The sequence below is a fragment of the Brachyistius frenatus genome, unplaced genomic scaffold (assembly GCF_029030835.1).
Source record: "Brachyistius frenatus isolate BFR_SWC_R1_liver_20210118 unplaced genomic scaffold, ASM2903083v1 Contig_19, whole genome shotgun sequence".
NCBI lineage: Eukaryota > Metazoa > Chordata > Actinopteri > Embiotocidae > Brachyistius > Brachyistius frenatus.
This window is the reverse complement of record NW_027210618.1, coordinates 7710-25754: the sequence shown is the minus strand read 5'-3', so window position 1 is coordinate 25754 and position 18045 is coordinate 7710. Positions and strand designations below refer to the sequence as shown.

At 41.4% G+C, this 18045-nt stretch overlaps 1 protein-coding gene across 14 annotated transcripts in view; it reads right to left on the bottom strand.

Annotated features, from left to right (window-relative positions):
- The window catches only part of plekha5 (pleckstrin homology domain containing, family A member 5), a 75372-nt gene extending 64960 nt beyond the window's left edge, over nt 1–10412 (bottom strand). For 13 of the 14 annotated variants that reach the window (XM_069695118.1, XM_069695116.1, XM_069695117.1 and 10 more), the window contains exons 1-3: nt 10299–10406; nt 10118–10194; nt 7932–7989 (exon numbers count right to left, since the gene is read on the bottom strand). In XM_069695118.1, the coding sequence (XP_069551219.1) occupies nt 7932–7989; nt 10118–10194; nt 10299–10390 (227 nt within the window). In that variant the 5' untranslated portion in view covers nt 10391–10406. Of the gene's footprint in view, nt 1–7931; nt 7990–10117; nt 10195–10298 lie in introns of all 14 variants that reach the window. The other variant, XM_069695131.1, reaches the window with a different exon arrangement.
- Between the last annotated feature and the right edge of the window lie 7633 nt (nt 10413–18045).

Here is an 18045-nt window from a genome sequence, read left to right as displayed (position 1 = left end):
AGGAACACCTCAGAGGGCATTTCTCTTTTTATGCTATGGCAATTTTCCACCATTTTAAACTGTCATTTATCTTTTAAAATCTACTTACAGGCGGCCAATCCACATACAGAGAGTTATTGATGCCCACCACTGCCGTGTTACAGAACAAACTTCCACTTTATCTGATATTTCAATCCACAGTGATTCACAGGCACACATCACACCAGGACTCCCACCCTCTCCAGTGGACAGAAATCAATAAAATGAATGAATCCATACATAAAAACAATGCCAACCGTTTGTCCAGTTGCATTCCTTTCAACTCCTCTGTGCTGCTGAGAGACGGCTGAGCGGCGGTCGGAGTGGGTGCAGATTCAACTGATCAAACGCTTCAGCGACTTGTAATGTGGGTTCCCAGTGATAGTCGGTTTCACAGTGTTCATGTCACCTGCGTGTATTTTCTCTGGGCGCTTGAGTTTCCTCCAACGTGCAAAACACGGAGGTTCGGAAAACTGGAACCAAATTCACCCGTAGGGGTGAATGTGGTCGTCTGTCTTTGTGTGACAGACTGGCGAGCTCTCCAGTGTCCACCCTGCCTCTCAGCCAGCGTGTCCTATGACAGGCTGTGGCTCAGGCAATAAAAATGAAAGAAACGGGCTCTACTTGTTCCCCTCATAATAAGTCTCTTCACGTACTTGATGTGCACAGAGTGAGGAAGGGAGCGCTTTGTGTGAGACAGTCGACTGTTGTTCCTGATTTAATTGCATTACCTTCTGAATGATACAATACCAATATAATATAGTGAGTATTTGTTTGCCTCCAAATTTCTATGAAGCCATGAGATTCACACCCTGAATGAAAACTAGAAAACTTTACAGCTGTGTCATTCCATAAAATAAAACGCAAAATAAAAGTGCCGGTTTAAATGTTTATGTTTTTTACACAACTTCAGCTGTATGTTTGACACATTTTGATGCATTTAGTATGTTTCGTATAGGTCAAATTAAACATATCCAGTTTGAAACTTTCTGCTAGCTCAGCTAGCTTCTTTATTCTGCTCTCATCACCAACGACCTTGAACCCCGGGTCTCTACTTCCTGTATGAACAATCTATGCAGAATTACATTTAGTATCTTGTTACACAACAAGCGGAAGACATTTTAAGGATGGAGTCTGGCAGAGTTTAATATGTCGTGCACGCTGATTTAGAACAATTTAACTGTTGATTGGAAGTATCGTTGAGATGTCCCGCTAATAATTTTACACTTGCCAGCTAACAAGCATTTTCTATGTCCATGGCATAAAACCAATTGATCCCAGCATAGAAAATGGAGTTACATTACACTGAAGGTTAACAGTGGAGTGGCGATGCTCTTGTCAGAAGCTGCAATCATGTTTTGGAGGCAGAGAGCATTTAATCACAGCATGATTGAAACAAACACTTGTGGATGATCACAGCTTTCTTTTTATTAATCAGAGTTTAAACAGCCTGATTGTGGAGGGCAAAACTGTGGTCACTTATCTAATCAAACAATTAAATATACAAAACTAATCTTGCATTTAATTGAATTCCAGTCCGAGTCCAAACACGTGGTCGCCTCTCTCGTTGTCACTACTGTGGCTGGAGTTTCTAGGGTTACGTAATCAGGTCTGATATTGGGCTTTACTCACAGGTAGGAGATCGGCTTATTCCCTGGAGAGAAGGGGGAGCCTTTAAATGTCTGCCCTCCCTGTCTCAAGAGTCGAGGATGGTTCTCGTTCTCGCCCTGGAAGGTTAAGACCTCAACTCACAGCTCTTACAAGAATCCAGGTAAAGCTACAGATGAAACCACTGCAAACCCACGTAGACAGAAAAGAGAATCAATCCGAACTCACCCCTCACACTGATTTTATATTCACTTTAGCTGGTGTCACACATGAACCTTAAAAACAAGTCCCCTATGCTTGCAGGCTGTGACACTCTAATCCTTTCCTCAGATCTCTGATAAGATGTCTGATTTGACTAAAGCCTGAGGTGTTAGTATCTGAAGATGAACCTCCAGAGAGGAAACTTTGAAAGAGAAGAGGCGAGAACAGAAGCACTGATACGAACAAACTGCATTACATCATTCAGCTGACACCATCGAAACGAATGCAACTAGTAGACCCTACAAATAAGTATATTTTCGGTACACTGAATGTAACGGTGATGTGTTTTGAAAGGGAGGTTATTTTGAACGAGGCTATGTTTGGCAGCAAGAAGTGCTTTTTTGGTTCATTCTCACGGTTGTCATAATTTTGTTTTTGCCTGAAACCGGCAGCAGGTTTCAGCGTAACGCTCTAAAACCGGTAAACTGAGTGGAGCATTCAGCAGCTAAAGAGCCACGTTTCCCTCAGGAGTTGGTGGAGACCAAAAACAGAGCTGAAAGGGGAATAAATATTGGACTTGCAGTTATTAATTAGCCAGAAACACCCCTTCAAATGAATGTTAATGCTGCTCTATTATCTGCTGGATGTATAAATAGAAAACTAGTTAGACAACTTGTCAACTTAAACTGTAATAACACGTTATGTCAGTGTTGAGCTTGTTTCTACTGTTACAGCAGGATTAGAGAAACAATAAAAGCTGTACTTGTTCCAAGAAATAAGTCAGAGGAAAGATCTTATATTCTCTGAGCCAATACGAATATAATTAATTTGTGTCTAAATTTCTGCAGTGATATAAACAAATACCATTCCTTTCTCTTTCACTGTGGTAGATATGATTATATTTGGACTGTACGTGAAGCATTGAAGTCAGGACAAGCATTGCTCTGGACACCAGTCAGTCGCATTGTTAAAGCATAATTTAACTTCTCAGACTACAGTCATAAATCAAAGGAAGCTATGTAAAAAAAAAAATGTAAAAAAAAAAAAAATGACACAACAATACAAGCATTCATCTGAGTTACACAACAATGGATGCTGATTAAAGAAAAACATCAATCACAGCATCATCTTTGTTGGAGTTAAAACTTTATCATTATGATAAATATCAGTCACAAGAAATGTAAGGCTTCTCAATAGTTTTCAAGCAGGCGAGCAGGAGCTCTAATAGGTTAACATTAAAAAAGAGCATTTGATTATTTAGACGTAGATTTAGACTTTATTAATCCCACAGTGGGGAAATTCAGTTGCTATAGCAGCAAAGGAACACAAAAAAGGTGCACACAATAAGGCTACATTTACAAATACGTATACATTAAATGAGATAGATAAAAGTAATTATTTTAGGAAAAAAAAATATAGTTTTAATTTAGTTTTAAGTGACAATTACCACAAACTCATATTGATCCGAGAGCAGTCCGATAAGCGCCATCAGCAAAGTGTGTGGGCCTTCAAAGCAGAGGATGAGCCAACACCTAAACAGAGATCCACTGGAGAGATTTTTCTCATAATTGGCCACATTTCAATTTACATGCTTTCTTCTATTCTGAGTGATGAATTATGCAGCAGCAGAAGTGAATAGCCTAATGAAAGTGGTGTTGCAGAGCAGACAGGCACAATATTTATATTTTATGTTGCACTTTATGCTGATGAGCACTCTGAAACGGCAAATTGCCCTCAAAGGACGCTGACAATCAAATGAAACATTAATAAGTGGACAGCAATCAAGCTGCAGTGCCGACCTATAGCACTGTGAGGGTCTGCTGTACTTATTATTCACTCATTAGCCTTCAAACCAAGATAAGAACTACATCCGTGTATAACCTGGAGCAGTTAGCACTGATTTCAGCAGTTAGCGTGTTTCCCTCCTTCCTGAGACCGAATTAATGAGACAAGAATAGCAAACAAAGGTAGGGAGGGAACTGGCAGGAAGCTGCACCTGTCAATTTATATACGTAATTGCTGTAAATACTTCCTGCATCCATGAGGCAACAAACAAATAATTAGGGTTATCACATTCCTACTATAATATTAAGCCTTTTGCACCAGCCAAATGGACTTTGCTCCATTTATCCTGGTACACAACTCTGGCAGGTTTTCACACATCAAGAATCCTCATTAGCAGATGGCGACAGATAAACATTATGAAAAATCACAGTAAAATTTGCCCAAATCATGTGCCATACATCTTAAACTGTAGGATTATGTGCTGCAGAAATAAAATGAAAACCACAAATCTGCCAGATGGAACAGTCTCATCAAAACGCTGTTAATGTCAAAAAGGAAAACAAGCCGAGCAGACACTGTGCTCAGGGTGGCTGGTGGATTCGCTAATAGACACAAAGGAAGATAATACAGAGAAAATGTCATGAAAATGAATGTGAAATTGCTTGAGACTGTGTTCTATTCTGCACAGAGCCGACGCAGCATACAGACTTATGCATGTGTACTTTTGAAAGTGCATATCTTCATCATCAGAGGGCCCAGCTGTAGATCCTTGCACAGAAGTGTAGTCCAACAAGAGATAAGCATCCCGGCTCCCAATTCTCATTGCAGGGTAGAGTTACAGACAAGTTAATCTACAGGAAAAAAGTGTCTGTTACTCTGATGTGTGGAATATTATTTCTGCTCTTGGAGGACTAAAGCAGCAGAATAGCTGGATGGAGTTCAGCGTTCTCTGATTTATTGGCAAGCTCAGCAGCTGTGACAGGGGCCTAAAGATGTTGGCTGGAAAACTTAGGTGGGTGCAATTGACCCACTACTCTCCTCTCAATGAGCCACGTGAGATGGGAAGATGACAATGATAGTTTCTGGATGCATACTGCATAGGTACTTTTTTTTTTTTTTTTTTAACTGTAGCATCTCAACAAAAGGTGGGCACATTTTCACTGCTTGGATTGCTGTCAGACTTGGAAACAAAACCGTCAGAACGCACTGACTTTTATGTCTGCCTGTCAAAAAAAAATTAACAAGCTAACAGTTTGCAGATTTATACCTCGTCGTGATCTCAGTCTCTGTTAGTGGAGTAGCAAGTACCGACCGGTTGGAACGCCCAAAACTAAAATGCCATGTTTGCATTGAGCCACCTGCAAAACGACCTAGAAAAAAACAACAACAACAACAAAAAGATGCCACTGTCTGAGCAGAGCAGGATGCCGTGACTTATTCAATTAACATCTCCACTGACCTTCACTCATTCAAAACTCACAGTACCATAACTTAATCAAATCTTGGGATGGGACCATGCCTCTGGTTCGCACTATCACACCGACAACCTGCAACTCATCCCCCCCAACGCATCGCTTCAGAGGACAGTGTGCGTCAGCACAATCTGCTGCTTGATGCTCCCACTGTGCAACCCGACAGTAACAGCCAAGCCACGCAGCCAGCATGATGAATAAACCAGATCCTTTTGCAGGATTTTTTAAGCAACAATAGTCAAAGAAATTAATCAAAGATCTGGAGTCATGGAGGAGAGTGTTGTTTTCTGATTTAAACTGTTTGCATTCACACCTCGTTTGCATAAAAAGTACAAACAAAAGAGCCCCAAACATGTAATACCAAACAAAACTGTTGACAAAGTAATAATAACCGACGGTAATATATAAGGCCACGGCTCATCCAGCTGTCACCAGGTTAATGGTTTTGGAAAGTTCTCAGAGGCTTTTATTGGCAGCCTCACACAAAGCCTCAAAATGTCCCAAGCACTGTCCAAGATAGTTATCACATAAACCTGTCAACAAATCTCTGTGTCAAAACAATGAGTCACAATGAAATGAACAGCCATGGTTTAACACGGCCTCCGAGCCTAAGAACGTCTCAACGATATCTTCAGCACTACACACCAACCGATGCTTTCAACTGACCACGCATCGCGCTTACGTCAGTGCATGCAGCCATCTTAATGACACTCGCAGTTCGTTGTTGAGTTCTAAAGACTCGTGCTAAGTAGAATCAACAAAACGAGATTAAAACAGCCCGCAGATATCCGACCGGCTCGGTCAAATACAGGCTAATTATGCGGATTTTACCCACAAAATATGCAACAGCTTTCATCAGACCTAAAGCCTGTATATCCACATGACGTTAAAAGCAGGAATACAGTGTAATATATGTCACGGTATTTTCTGTAGGCCAAAAACTATACACGACATGTAATTACTGACAGTATGACAAAAGTTTGCATTTCAAATTTGTTGCTCATAGTTTAGCTTTCAGTTAGTTCCTTTTATTGCAAGATTCAAAAATAAGTTACCGATATTGTAAGTAAGTGACATGCGTAACTAATGAGCAACAGGGGGATGAAGAAACGGAGCAAAAGAGATGTGAGAGAGTCGTGAGAGGCAACATGATGGGACAAAGGGGAGGTTAACCTGCAGTGCTGAGCTGCTGCATCAAAGAACCGAAGGGGAAATGTTCTTCTAAAAAATGTTTTTACATTGCACAGATTTGGTCACATTACTAGATTGTGATTCTTGTTTCAGCTTTGTCAAACAAAAGGGCGCTGCTACTACTAAACAAGGACAGATGCTGTAGATGTGTTTTACATTTTCACCTGCTTCAGTTCAAAATAGGCTCAGTTAACCTGGTTGAACACATGTTTTTGTTTACTGCTTGTTGATCGTGTGTTAACGGTGTGCACACCAGGTACATCTCGCATATGAGACAAAAGCCAAAGAATCGAGATTGAATGACTTCTTTACTTTTCTAAGATTCAGCTAATGCATGAAACCGACGGTTTTTACGCTTACCAAAATGTCGTCTGCCCTTTTTCAAGAGGAAAACATGATTCCTTTGTAACAGGGAACATTACCATGTCAGAATCACAGTGATCAACTCGTGAATGTGGTCGCCTAACGTCTGCTTTGCACTGAGAAGCTGTGATAAAATACAGCGATATAAAATGATTGCCTTTCAGTCAGACTGCCTGGCAAGCTGCCACATGAGCTACTCAAATTCATGAGGAAGTCACAGAAAGAGAGCAGATTCATAAGGCATAATATCCTACATTTGTGGGGTGCGCATTGCAAGTCATACCTTGTTGTATTTTGGAAGAGGAGTTCATCTACAAAATATGTATACATGCGGTGCAAGGTGAGCATTTCAGCAGGGCATGCAAAATAACAAAATATATCAACGGATATCCTTGGATTTGGAGGACAGATGATGAATCAGTGCCGACTGAATGACAGCGCTTGTGATGTCTTTTGATTAGCTGCATACATCAGGCTACTACAGAAAGAAGAAGAGATATACTGCAGTTCAAAGACTATGTGACATAACCAGCCACTAATGGGATTCATGTCGATCCTGGTCTTCACACACAGAGAGGGGCACAGAGTGAACAAAGTCTTTTACTGGACATGGAGAATACATCTCCGGCCCACACAACCACAACAAATGAGCATCGTGGGGATATGATGTACATCCAAAATCAATGGAAGGAGACTTTAAGTCTTTTCAAATTCCTGTAACGCAGTGGACTGGCATGTATCTCAGGAATATTTTCCAGCATCAGCTTAAGACAAGCGTCACTCTTTACTGAGGGCAGACCATTTAAACCCAAAGGGTGAGGATAAGTGTCAGGAAAAAAGAGAAAGCATTCGACTTTGGCTCCAACTCTCCAAGTAGGCTGAGCTTTGCACAGAGTAAGTCCGAATAAATAAAAACAGCTCGCACAAGACAGAAACGACACTTTGCCCACGTTTGTCGAGTAGTTGCACAATGTTCATGTATAATCATTAACTTTGGCGATAGGCTTTGCCAGTACAGAAAAAGGGAGTAAAGGTTCTAAATTTACAACCTTTCAATATTTACCTTTAACACACAGCATGGATTCAGAAGCAACAGGAACTTGAATAAGCGTTTAATTCATCTGAGGCGACTAAACTGGACTGGGAATGAATACATTTCTGCTTGTAAAAAAGATACCTTGGTGAGCTGGAACAGGGAAGTGCTTTGAATTCATATGGCATGTTTAGTTATTGTATGCACGTGCTCAGGTTGTAATGGTTGTGTGTCATGTGGAGGAAGGGCGTTACACTCACTTGATAAAGCACCGTGCTCCCTCAAAAGTAAATCCTTCTTCCCATCCAGTTGGTAGGTCTGTGAAAGCAGAAAAGGTGGAAGAAAATATGTGAACACAAGCTAATTGAAGAAGAATACAGTAAGTTGTGTGTTTTAACGGGTTTTTTTGTTTTTTTTTTAATAAATTCAGGTTTTAATTTGTTTATTGATTATAAAGCAGGTCTAGGTGCTATACAAATACTGTGAAAGAGTCAAAAACTTGGTCCACAAAGAAGTACACACATCCTGTATTCGGCAACTGTGCTGTTTGGAGTTTGGTAGTTTTGGGATGTCACATATTTAACCTCATGTCATGTGTCTGCCCTCAGCAAGGCCCACTGCCCAATCCTTTACATGGTTTTTGGTACTTAAGACCAAAAAAGAAAATCCTTATGGATATCAAAACGGAAAAATAAAACACCAATACATTGTAAAGTACGGGATCTTTAATTTAATGAAATGCTTTTCCATCTATTGATTCACACACAAAGACACAGAGCTGCAGCGATTAGTCAATCAAAAAAAACCTAAATTGGCTACTATCTTAAAAACTCATTTCAATTTAAATTGTTTTTCAAACAAAAATGTCAAAGATTTGTTGGTTACAAACTGTAAACTGTGAATATCTGTTGCTTTTTGACATTTTTAATAATCGATCCCATATATTTTAGTTGGAATGGTTGGAAAATTAAACAATCTGAAGACCTCACATTTAGGGTTGCAACTAATGATGGTTTTCATTGTCAATTATTGCGTCAATAAGTTCCCTGATCAATCAGTTATACCTCTCACACTGAGGAGCCAACCAGGGTTATACAAACATTGATTTTGTGTTTTAACGGGTCAACCTGCGTTGTCCAGCTCGGCCTTGCGACCCACCTCTCAGCAGGGGTCAGACAAGGGTCAATTTCAATCTGAATGGCACCACCGGGGCTGCTTTGTTGTCCACACCCACCCGTCTCCAGTCTGAGAGTTAACCTCTAAGCATCTCTCCTGGGTTGTGACCCAGGTCCTATCTTAATTGTCATCACAAGGGATGCTGATTGACTTGGTTTGAATTGACAAAAGACGGGTTGAACAATGGTGAGATACCCTGGTCATTGGTTTGAAAGCAGCATTCGCAGTTTGGTCTATAAAATGTCAGTAAAATATCAGCAAATAGCAATATAACAAATACCTAAATCTCAAGCTGACATTTTCAAATTCCTCGTTTTGTATTACCAGCAAAAATCACTATTCATAAGAATACATGCCCCCCCTATGTTTAACCTTGCTTTGAGCTCTGTGAAATTCTTATGGACATTTTTTTTTTTTTTTTACATTTTATCCAATAAAATGATTCATAATACCATCTGTAGATTAACCCATAATTAAAATAAGTATTAGTTGCAGGCTCTATTGAGATGAAGCAGCCGCTCAATAACATTATGCTTGAAGTTACAGAGGGGGCTGCTGCAGCTGCTGCATGGTAACGTCACCAGCATATGCACTGCAAGCATCTGATTTAACATTTGAATGTTTGGTGCAGCTTTTTTGCAGGGATTTTGTAAATGCACAGCTATTCGCTAGCTCTATAGTCTCGTGTTGAGCAGCTGTTGCTGTTTACCTGTCACACAAGAGCCCGGTGGCTCTTTCTCTCCGAACTGGTCAACAGAGCAAAGTGAAGCTACCCATCTGACCAGCATATATATATATATATATATATATATATATATATATATATATATATATATATATATATATATATGCTGGTATATATATATATATATGGCCAACAGAAAGCAGTTCGTATATTCAAGATTGCTTCCGGAAAATCATTCACATGCTGCCGGTTGTTCGTAAAAGTCGTCGTTTCACAAGTTCTCAAGTGACGTTAGCGTACGTGCACTCTTCAACTCCACTGAGTGACCAAACCTGAAGGAGAGGAGGAAGGAAGCGGCACGAGCCGGGCAGAGGTGGGCACGAGGGGGGCTGACTTTTTCCACACCGCACGAGCGACCAGAAGCCCACTCGTGCGTTAAGAAAGACGTAATGTCACCGTATGTCACAGCCTCTCTCTCTCCCGGTGTGGGAAGTGTCCGCGGCGGACACACGGCCGACAACACATGACGGTCGACGTGACCGCGGATAACAGAGAAACTTGACAGCAGCCGAGTGACATCTTTACCTGGAGTTTTCCTGTGCCCGGTTATAACTGCCTCGCCGCTCACTGGATGCAGCCAGGTTGTACTCTTGGCTTCTTCGCTGTTGAGAGAGGGGGAAATGCATTCATAATTAAACGCTGACTTAAGTTCGAATCAGAAACGAGCAGAATGACTTGAGCAGTTTTCCTCTGGAGGGATATTTACTTCACGAAGAAGACGCGTCCATCCCGGGTAACCCCATAACTCCAGGAAGACGGGAGACAAGAAATGCACTCGGGTTGTAGATCCGCCGCCATGTCTGGCAGTACTGTATGACAATCGCGCGGCTCCGCTCGCGCAGGCAGCGCGTACACGGAAACCTTGGCAACGGCGGATGGCTGAGAGGAGGGCAGGAGCCGAGGGGGCAGGGCGGCCAGGTAAAGTGGATTCATTCGTAGGGGAGAGGATCTGTTTGACTGACATGCTGAACATGTATTCATAGGCATTTCAAAAGGTTGTTTTTGTTTTTGTGTTTTATCTGTGTGGAAATTGCATTATTGCATAAAAACTTTTTTCTTTTTTTTTTTTTGCTGTTGTTTTTCTCGTTCATTTGTGGCTGTGTTTTTGCGCCCTTTTGCATGGCTGTGGGTTTAAGCTATATTGTTCTGAACAAAGACACATCAGACATGGGCGCATGGATTAACCTGCCCCAGGGCTCCAGGGCAAAATTGATCTGCTGGGCCCCTTATAAGCCTTTTTCAAAGCACATAGGCTATTTTTTTTTTTAATGAAAACTAAAATCCTTAAACTAGTCTTTGATACAGGGGCCCTTTTCAAGACTTGTGCCCTCAGGTCAGGTAATACCAGGAGACACTTTTTTTTTTTCCAGCTGGTGGTGTGTTTTAGTGCTACATATTTCAAAACAAATGATCAGTCAAATCGGCATAAACCAGATGATGCTACGGTGAAATAATGGCATTTTGTCAAACCCGTTGGCGTCAGAGCATCTTGTGGTGCGCACCTGATGCCCGTTGGCATCTAAAACATACGCACAACGTACCTTATGTCTTGTGCTCTGTAAAGAGGTAGATTGAAGGTCATGTGATAAAGCACAAAAAGGGGTAAGGTCAGGGGTGGTTGAATGGAATACACTCTTGATTAACCCCTGGGAGACAGGTGTTTGAGTCTATTACATCGCAGAAGTCGGGTCAATGTGAACTTCTTTTAAGCAATGTAAATAAAGGTACTTATTTTATCTGTTTATTTGTGAGTAAAAGTACTTTTTTGTTTTTTAAACTCACACCGCATGGTTTTAGGTGCCAAAAACATGAGGCACCTTGTGCACATGGGAGTCGTGAAAGGCTTTGATAAAATGGCCATATTTGAGGCCCTGGGAATGAGAACAGGTTGGATGAAACAGAGTAAGTCTGGAGTTTTTCCGTGGCCCCTGCAGTTCTGGTGCCCCAGGGAGGTTCCTGCATTACCTGGAGAGTAATCCAGCCTCGCAAGGGTGACACAGACTGGCATACACACAGAGACAATCAAAGTCTACGAGCGCACCCACACTTTCAACTCCACCTTCAGGTTCTTGGTCTCCGCCTTCTGTCATTGTGCTCTGAAACTGCAGCATCAGCCTTTCTCAGCACACAAAGACAAGTCATCCAACACCACTGTGCCGGGCCTGTTGGTGCATTGTGTTGCATTGTTTTCTGGACACATGGTAAGCCACTGTTGTGGAGCGAGCATGTGGTGGTGGTGGTGGTGGTTGGGAGTGGACACATCTGCCAACTGCCGGGTCATCCACTTGGAGAGTCACTGTAAAGGAAGGGGAAGCATTTAGGCACTGATACCTGGCCCGGTCAAACACTGAGCTCTTTGTGTTCTACTTACCTGAGGTTGAATACTGTGACAAACAAATGAATGGCTTGTTTGTCCCCAGGTAGCAGGACAGTGATCTACAAGAAGACAGACCATAACATTTAAAAAAAAAAAAACTGACCTTCACGTGTCCTTTTGACACACCTCATGTTGATTTGAGATAAATTACATAGGCGGTGTTTCCAAATGCACAATAAAATACAATCCATTGCCCAACTGTCTGATAGATCGACTTTAAACTGCCTTCTAAAGGAGACAGATATCTCACCTATCCATGCCCCAGCTTTTCAATCACGATTTAATCCTTTTCAGAATATAAGATCCATTAGGGTGGAAATGATTGGATTGAAGCCCGACACCTACCTGCATGTGGTTGTATACCCGTGGGATTTTAAAGTGAGGTCTGGAAGCCAAGATCTTTCCTTCTCAGTTTTCCAACAGTCCACTCTCAATCTGCTCATTGGGACCTCTGGACCAGTGTCCTGCCATTCATGCAGAAAAGAAAAGTAAAACATAGAAGCACTGTTTCTGTCGATACCTAACTCTTCTAAATAATAGGCTATGACATAGCACTTTATATTAATAGGTGTATTCGCACAACATATTTCCAGAAAAAGCTTTGTTTCTCTTTTTCTTACAGCATCCTAAGTCAGAGGGTTGATCAGGAACTTCACGGCTGCCCGAGTCAATATGCATGTGTGCACGGACTTCTATTTCCAAGGTCTGACAGTATTGACATAACAGAGTCGAACACTGTGGGTCATATAATTCTTCTTTTGGAAGGAGCAGACATTTTTCAACTGTGGCCCGCAGTTGCCAGGGTGAACGATGCTGCATTGAGCTATACTTTATCACCCGCACTCAAACAGCCCAACATCATTTAGTTAAAGTTTGAGCCTAAATGAGAGTGGAAAATAGGTATATTTTTGTATGCATGAGGTGGAGCTGAACACGACATACATGAGCAGTGTATAAACCTCTCTTAGCAGTATCTAGTAGAGAAATAGAAAATCAAAATAAATGGAAGTTGAGACAAACAGCTCTGTGGCCATTAGGTGCTTTGTCAGGTGCTGACCTTTCTGGGATCCACTAAATATCACACTTAACCAAATACAAAAACAAAACTGACTCAGTAGAAAATTTGCTGAAACATTTTCCTGCTTGCAAATACAAAGCTATTTTATATCATTATTTTAGACAGAACAAAGAAAAACACAAGTAGCTGAAGACTTAAAACAAGCAGCCACTCAAAAATGTAGTACAACACAAAATATGATTTTTTTTTTTTTTTTTTTTTTTTTTGTCCTGAAGGAGACCCTGGGTTTGAATATGTAAAAGCGCAAGAGACAATCATTATTAAGTCACACAGTATTGTGTCTGCTTAACATTGTGCAACGCATTCTTACATAATTGCTCAGTGCACAGCAAGGCGAGGGTTCTCTGCTCAGCGACACAGGCCAGACTTGAGGCATCAGAATGTAATTAATGGTTGCACATTATCAAGCAGCTGTTGGAGGGCTTTGTTCTGCTGCCAGTTCAGCTCTGTCTGTGCTAGGTAAGAGGGAGGACTCTCCTCTTTAGACTGGAGCCACTCAGCATTTGTGCAGACCTCTCATTTGCTGGAATCAAAAGCCAGTGCAGATAGAGCCATCTTCCAGCCTCGACACTGCACCTTAAAATCAGTTAGTCAGAAGTTATTCTTTGATTAATAAAAAATAAAAAAAACAGTGCCTCATATAGACTTTTAGAGTAAAACAATAACTTCCTACTGTACTGCATTCTTCAGTCTGTCCTTTACACGTGTTGTGAATATGATGTCATTGCCAATTTCAACACATAGTATCATTTGACTGGCATGCATAACCCACAAACCAGTACAGCTATTAGCGCCAGTCAAGTCAGCAGACCAGGTCAACAGGCGACTTTGGAAAAATGGTATAACACTTAATTCAGTTGTAGCTGCAAGTATGCAGAGGTAGCAATATGGATGAGAGGATGGGGTTTTGAAAGATTGTGGAAAAAAAGATCCTGAAGGGGGGTGTAGTTCTCACAACTCACCTCTGAATCATTAAACACACCTCACTGAATCACTGTTAGTCACAGCCTGACGAAAACCCAACCCACGAACGGCTCTCTGTTCACCACAGTGATGACCTCACTGTATCCATTGCATTTTTGGATGCAGTCCAAGTGTTTTTCTTACCCAAGGTTTATGACATTTCCACCAGCGGTATGTGTCATTAGGAGTGAATGCATAGATAGGCTATTTTGTAATTAGAGGATGCTGCAAGTGGGCTGAGTCAGTTGTAACTGAAATGATTGTGAGAGGAAATACATTGCTGTTCAGCAAATTTATGTTTCTCAGACCTGCTGGGTTTTATTTGGCCATATAAAGTAAAAACAGAGCTGGGCTTGTGTTTAGTGTGATAGCATACTCGTGCTTTAAGTACTGAAAAGGTTGACTGTATTGTATCCCGCAGAGCCCCAGACCGAGGTTAGGGGGCCAAAGCAGTAAGAACAAGACCAGAACCAGACAGGGATAAAGTATCAAGTATGAAGTAGAGATGACTCAAGATGCAGGTGTCTGTTAAACATACCAACATAATCCTCATAATCTCACCTACATGTAGTCGTATTGGTTTAGACAAGGACATTTCATTTAGATAATGAAATTAGCAGGCCTCCCTCCAGCTCTCTCTGCTCCATGAACAGTTTTATTCATTTCTATCTGTACTTAGAAAGCTCCACAAAAGACAACTGCTATATACACTGGACGTAAAATCATCCACACATAACAGAAGTGGATTCTGTTTTGATCATACATGGTACCATCACTAAAAGGATCCTGCTGTGTCATTTAAGTAATGGAGCAGATTATTAATGAAGATGAAGAGCTACTTAACATTGATCAGGGACCTGAGCTGATGTGTGTGTGATTCACCGAATCATTAAAGCTCATCACATGTGCTGACATCACCAAATTCTGATGTGCAGCACCTCCTGGTTTCATCTGCATGAGTGCAAGCCTGCACCTTCACCCTGCAGTGTATTTATGCTTAAGTAGCAGATTATAGATCAGTTCATGGAGAACTACTTCAGGCAAAGTGCTTTTTTCAAAGGCATGATTATCTGGCGCTGTGGGGATGGAAGAGGCCGCGTTCCACTGCAGACATCTTTAAATGACTGAGGTGATCTATAGTGTTTAATTAAGTTGTGGATGTGACACCAAACAACAAATGTTGCTTTGGTTTTTTTTTTGTATTTTTTTTTTAATGCGGAAGCTGATGACATGTACCATATTAACAGTGCAAACACAACATCTGTTGGGCTTTGCAATATTCAGGATGTCTCAGCGTGCAGTCCTCCCCTGTTGACACACATATCCTGTGTCTGATGGGAAAGCGGAGCCGTGTGACGAACAGGTCATGAGCATCTTCTCAGGGCAGCGAGGGTCATGTGAGCGACAGTGAGAAAGGATCCCGGACTGGAAAAATTCTTAAAGGCGGACAGCAAGAACTCCTCAAGGACAACATTTACATTCCCAATTGAGGCTGGAGTTTAAGACAATAAAGTAAACATGTTGGTTATCTGACTACACCCCCTCCCCCTTCTGTTTAATTCATCCATTATCTATGCCTACTTTATCTGGAGCCTATCCCAGCTCACTTTGGGCAAAGGCAGGAGTCCACTCTGGACAGGATGCCAGTCTATCACAGGAACACATAGAAACAAAAGCCATTCATGCTCTCATTCACACCTATGGGCAATTTGTAGAGCCACCAATTAACTAGAGGTGCATGTTTTTGGATGATGGGAGGAAGCCGGAGCACCCGGAGAGAACCCACACAGGCACAGGGAGAACACGCAAACTCCACACAGAAAGGCCCAGGCCCGGATTCAAACCCAGAACCTTTTCACTGTGAGGCAACAATGCTAACCACTGCACCACCGTGCCCCGTTTAATTCAATACATTAATAATGCTTCCTAATGAAAGAAAAAGTCTCCATTTTAATTGGGTACGCACACTAAAGTATAGATGTGATTCAATCTTACCCAAATGAGAAGGAACAGAAAAGTAGTTTTTCATGCTGACTCAGCAAAATGAACTGAGATTTATGCTTAATAGAGCTCTTAGTAGTAGCTTTGAAAGCACACTTTCCAGTTGAGATGGAGTAACCTCCAAAGTACTTCATTATGTAAAAAGTCAAAATTAAATATTCCTCAAAAGGGAGGAAACACATGATCTCGTCTTTGACATCACAGTGCACATATTTATGTATGAACATCTGTTCTGCTCGGGGCTATTTTGGGCCTGGAGTTTTTCAAATTCAAGGTCACGCAAAATGTGCAAGATCCACACAACCATTCTCATGATCAAAGTCTCATTGCTGCTTCAATAAGTTTCCTTATTTGTTTTACATGAAAAGCTGTTTGGTTGCACCCCTTTTCCTTTCAGGGGAATTTCTTCATTGGCTTTGTTCCTGACTCCTATAAGTCACAAACACAGGAAGTTGTTGTGAAATCCTGGATTTCGACAGAAAGTCAGTCACTCCTTTAGTCTGCATAAATAGCTCGGCAGTGTTGATTCTTGTGTCTGCCTGCTTAATCATGCTCTTCGCTGGAGTGTGTACACACTCAATTCCCAAAGAAAATGAGGGAGTTGCATCAACTGAAGCAAAAGCCTGTCACAGAAGTGCTTGTTTTTTTGGGGGTTTTTGGTAATTATTATTTTTTTGTTCACAGCCCAACCCACATCCTTCGGCAATGAGTAAATGAGCTTTTTGCAGAAATAGAGAGCGATCTGAGTGGGAGATGCTCTGCCTTATTTATTTGTGTATATAATGATGCCCCACTCTGTACTTCATAAAAGGATGGATCTGCCTATGATCGATTGTTAGAAACCACACAGCTTCATAAAAGCCATCATGACGTGTTGACAGGCTGCACAAGCATTTAATGTTCCACCAGAGATGATCTGTCCTCAGAGACCTTATAAGGCTGGCAGTTTATAGCATGTTCATAAAACTACCCGAGCAAAACAGGCACTTTCAGTCACTCTGCATCAGAAGTACTCCCTCACAATGTGTTAATTTACGGCAATACAAAAATAAACACAGATAACCCGTTCAGCTGGGACATTGAAGAATGTGATACTACATGTGTCAGCTTCAAGGCAGCACTTTCCTATCATTTGCAGCATTCAGTCTGTTCAATGTTTGTTATAAATTGTTCTAATGAAATGAATACAAAAATATCTGAGGTCACAGTGTTCCCGATGTGCGCCGCAGTAATAATATCTGTGAAACAAATACAAGTCTCTATCTCAGTTTTTAAGTCACCCTATCAGTTATAGATTAAAACAAAACACTGTAATTGTAGAAAGACACGTATAATTGTTTCTGAGAGTCTCTCGCTGGTGGTTCATTTGTTCTGCTTATGTGGCAGATTGCTCATACTGCTGAGTCAGCTTCCCACTCTCCACCTGTTCAGGTACAGTCACTTCAATATTTCCTTTGAAATATTGAATACAGGGCTCCCTAACTATGCTACAAACTGAAACATAAATGCATACAGTGGAGCCATGTGGCAGGAGGACAAGTGTCAGCAACAGTAAAAGAGCCGGGACAGTAAATTGTCTCTAAATCGATGAGGGGGAGCGTTGGCTTGTGGGAAATCTGAGCTCATTTCCTCCCTTGTCAAGGTCCAGCAAGCATGAGGGCAGTAGATCAACATTCAGGCGTTTACTGCACATCACACACAGAGGTGAACAGAATGGTTTACACTCACTCTCCCTAATGAAAAGAGCAACGATAGTAAAAACACAAGATTAAAACGCACTTCACAATGTTCTTCAAAATCATATGATTTTTTTTTATTTTTTTTTTTTTTATTCCTTGATATCTCTTTCCATGAGAGAGCACCGCAGTATGTGTGCGTCTGCATGCGAATCTAAATTTGTCAGTCTGTTGGAGAGGCAGCAGGACACAGCTGAGTCCTGTGGAGAGGTTGTGTGTGGGCCAGTAAACACGTCCCGTGTGCTGAGCACCACTGGGTAAAGGCCATCTGGTTTCTACATTGGGATGCTCAGGCAAA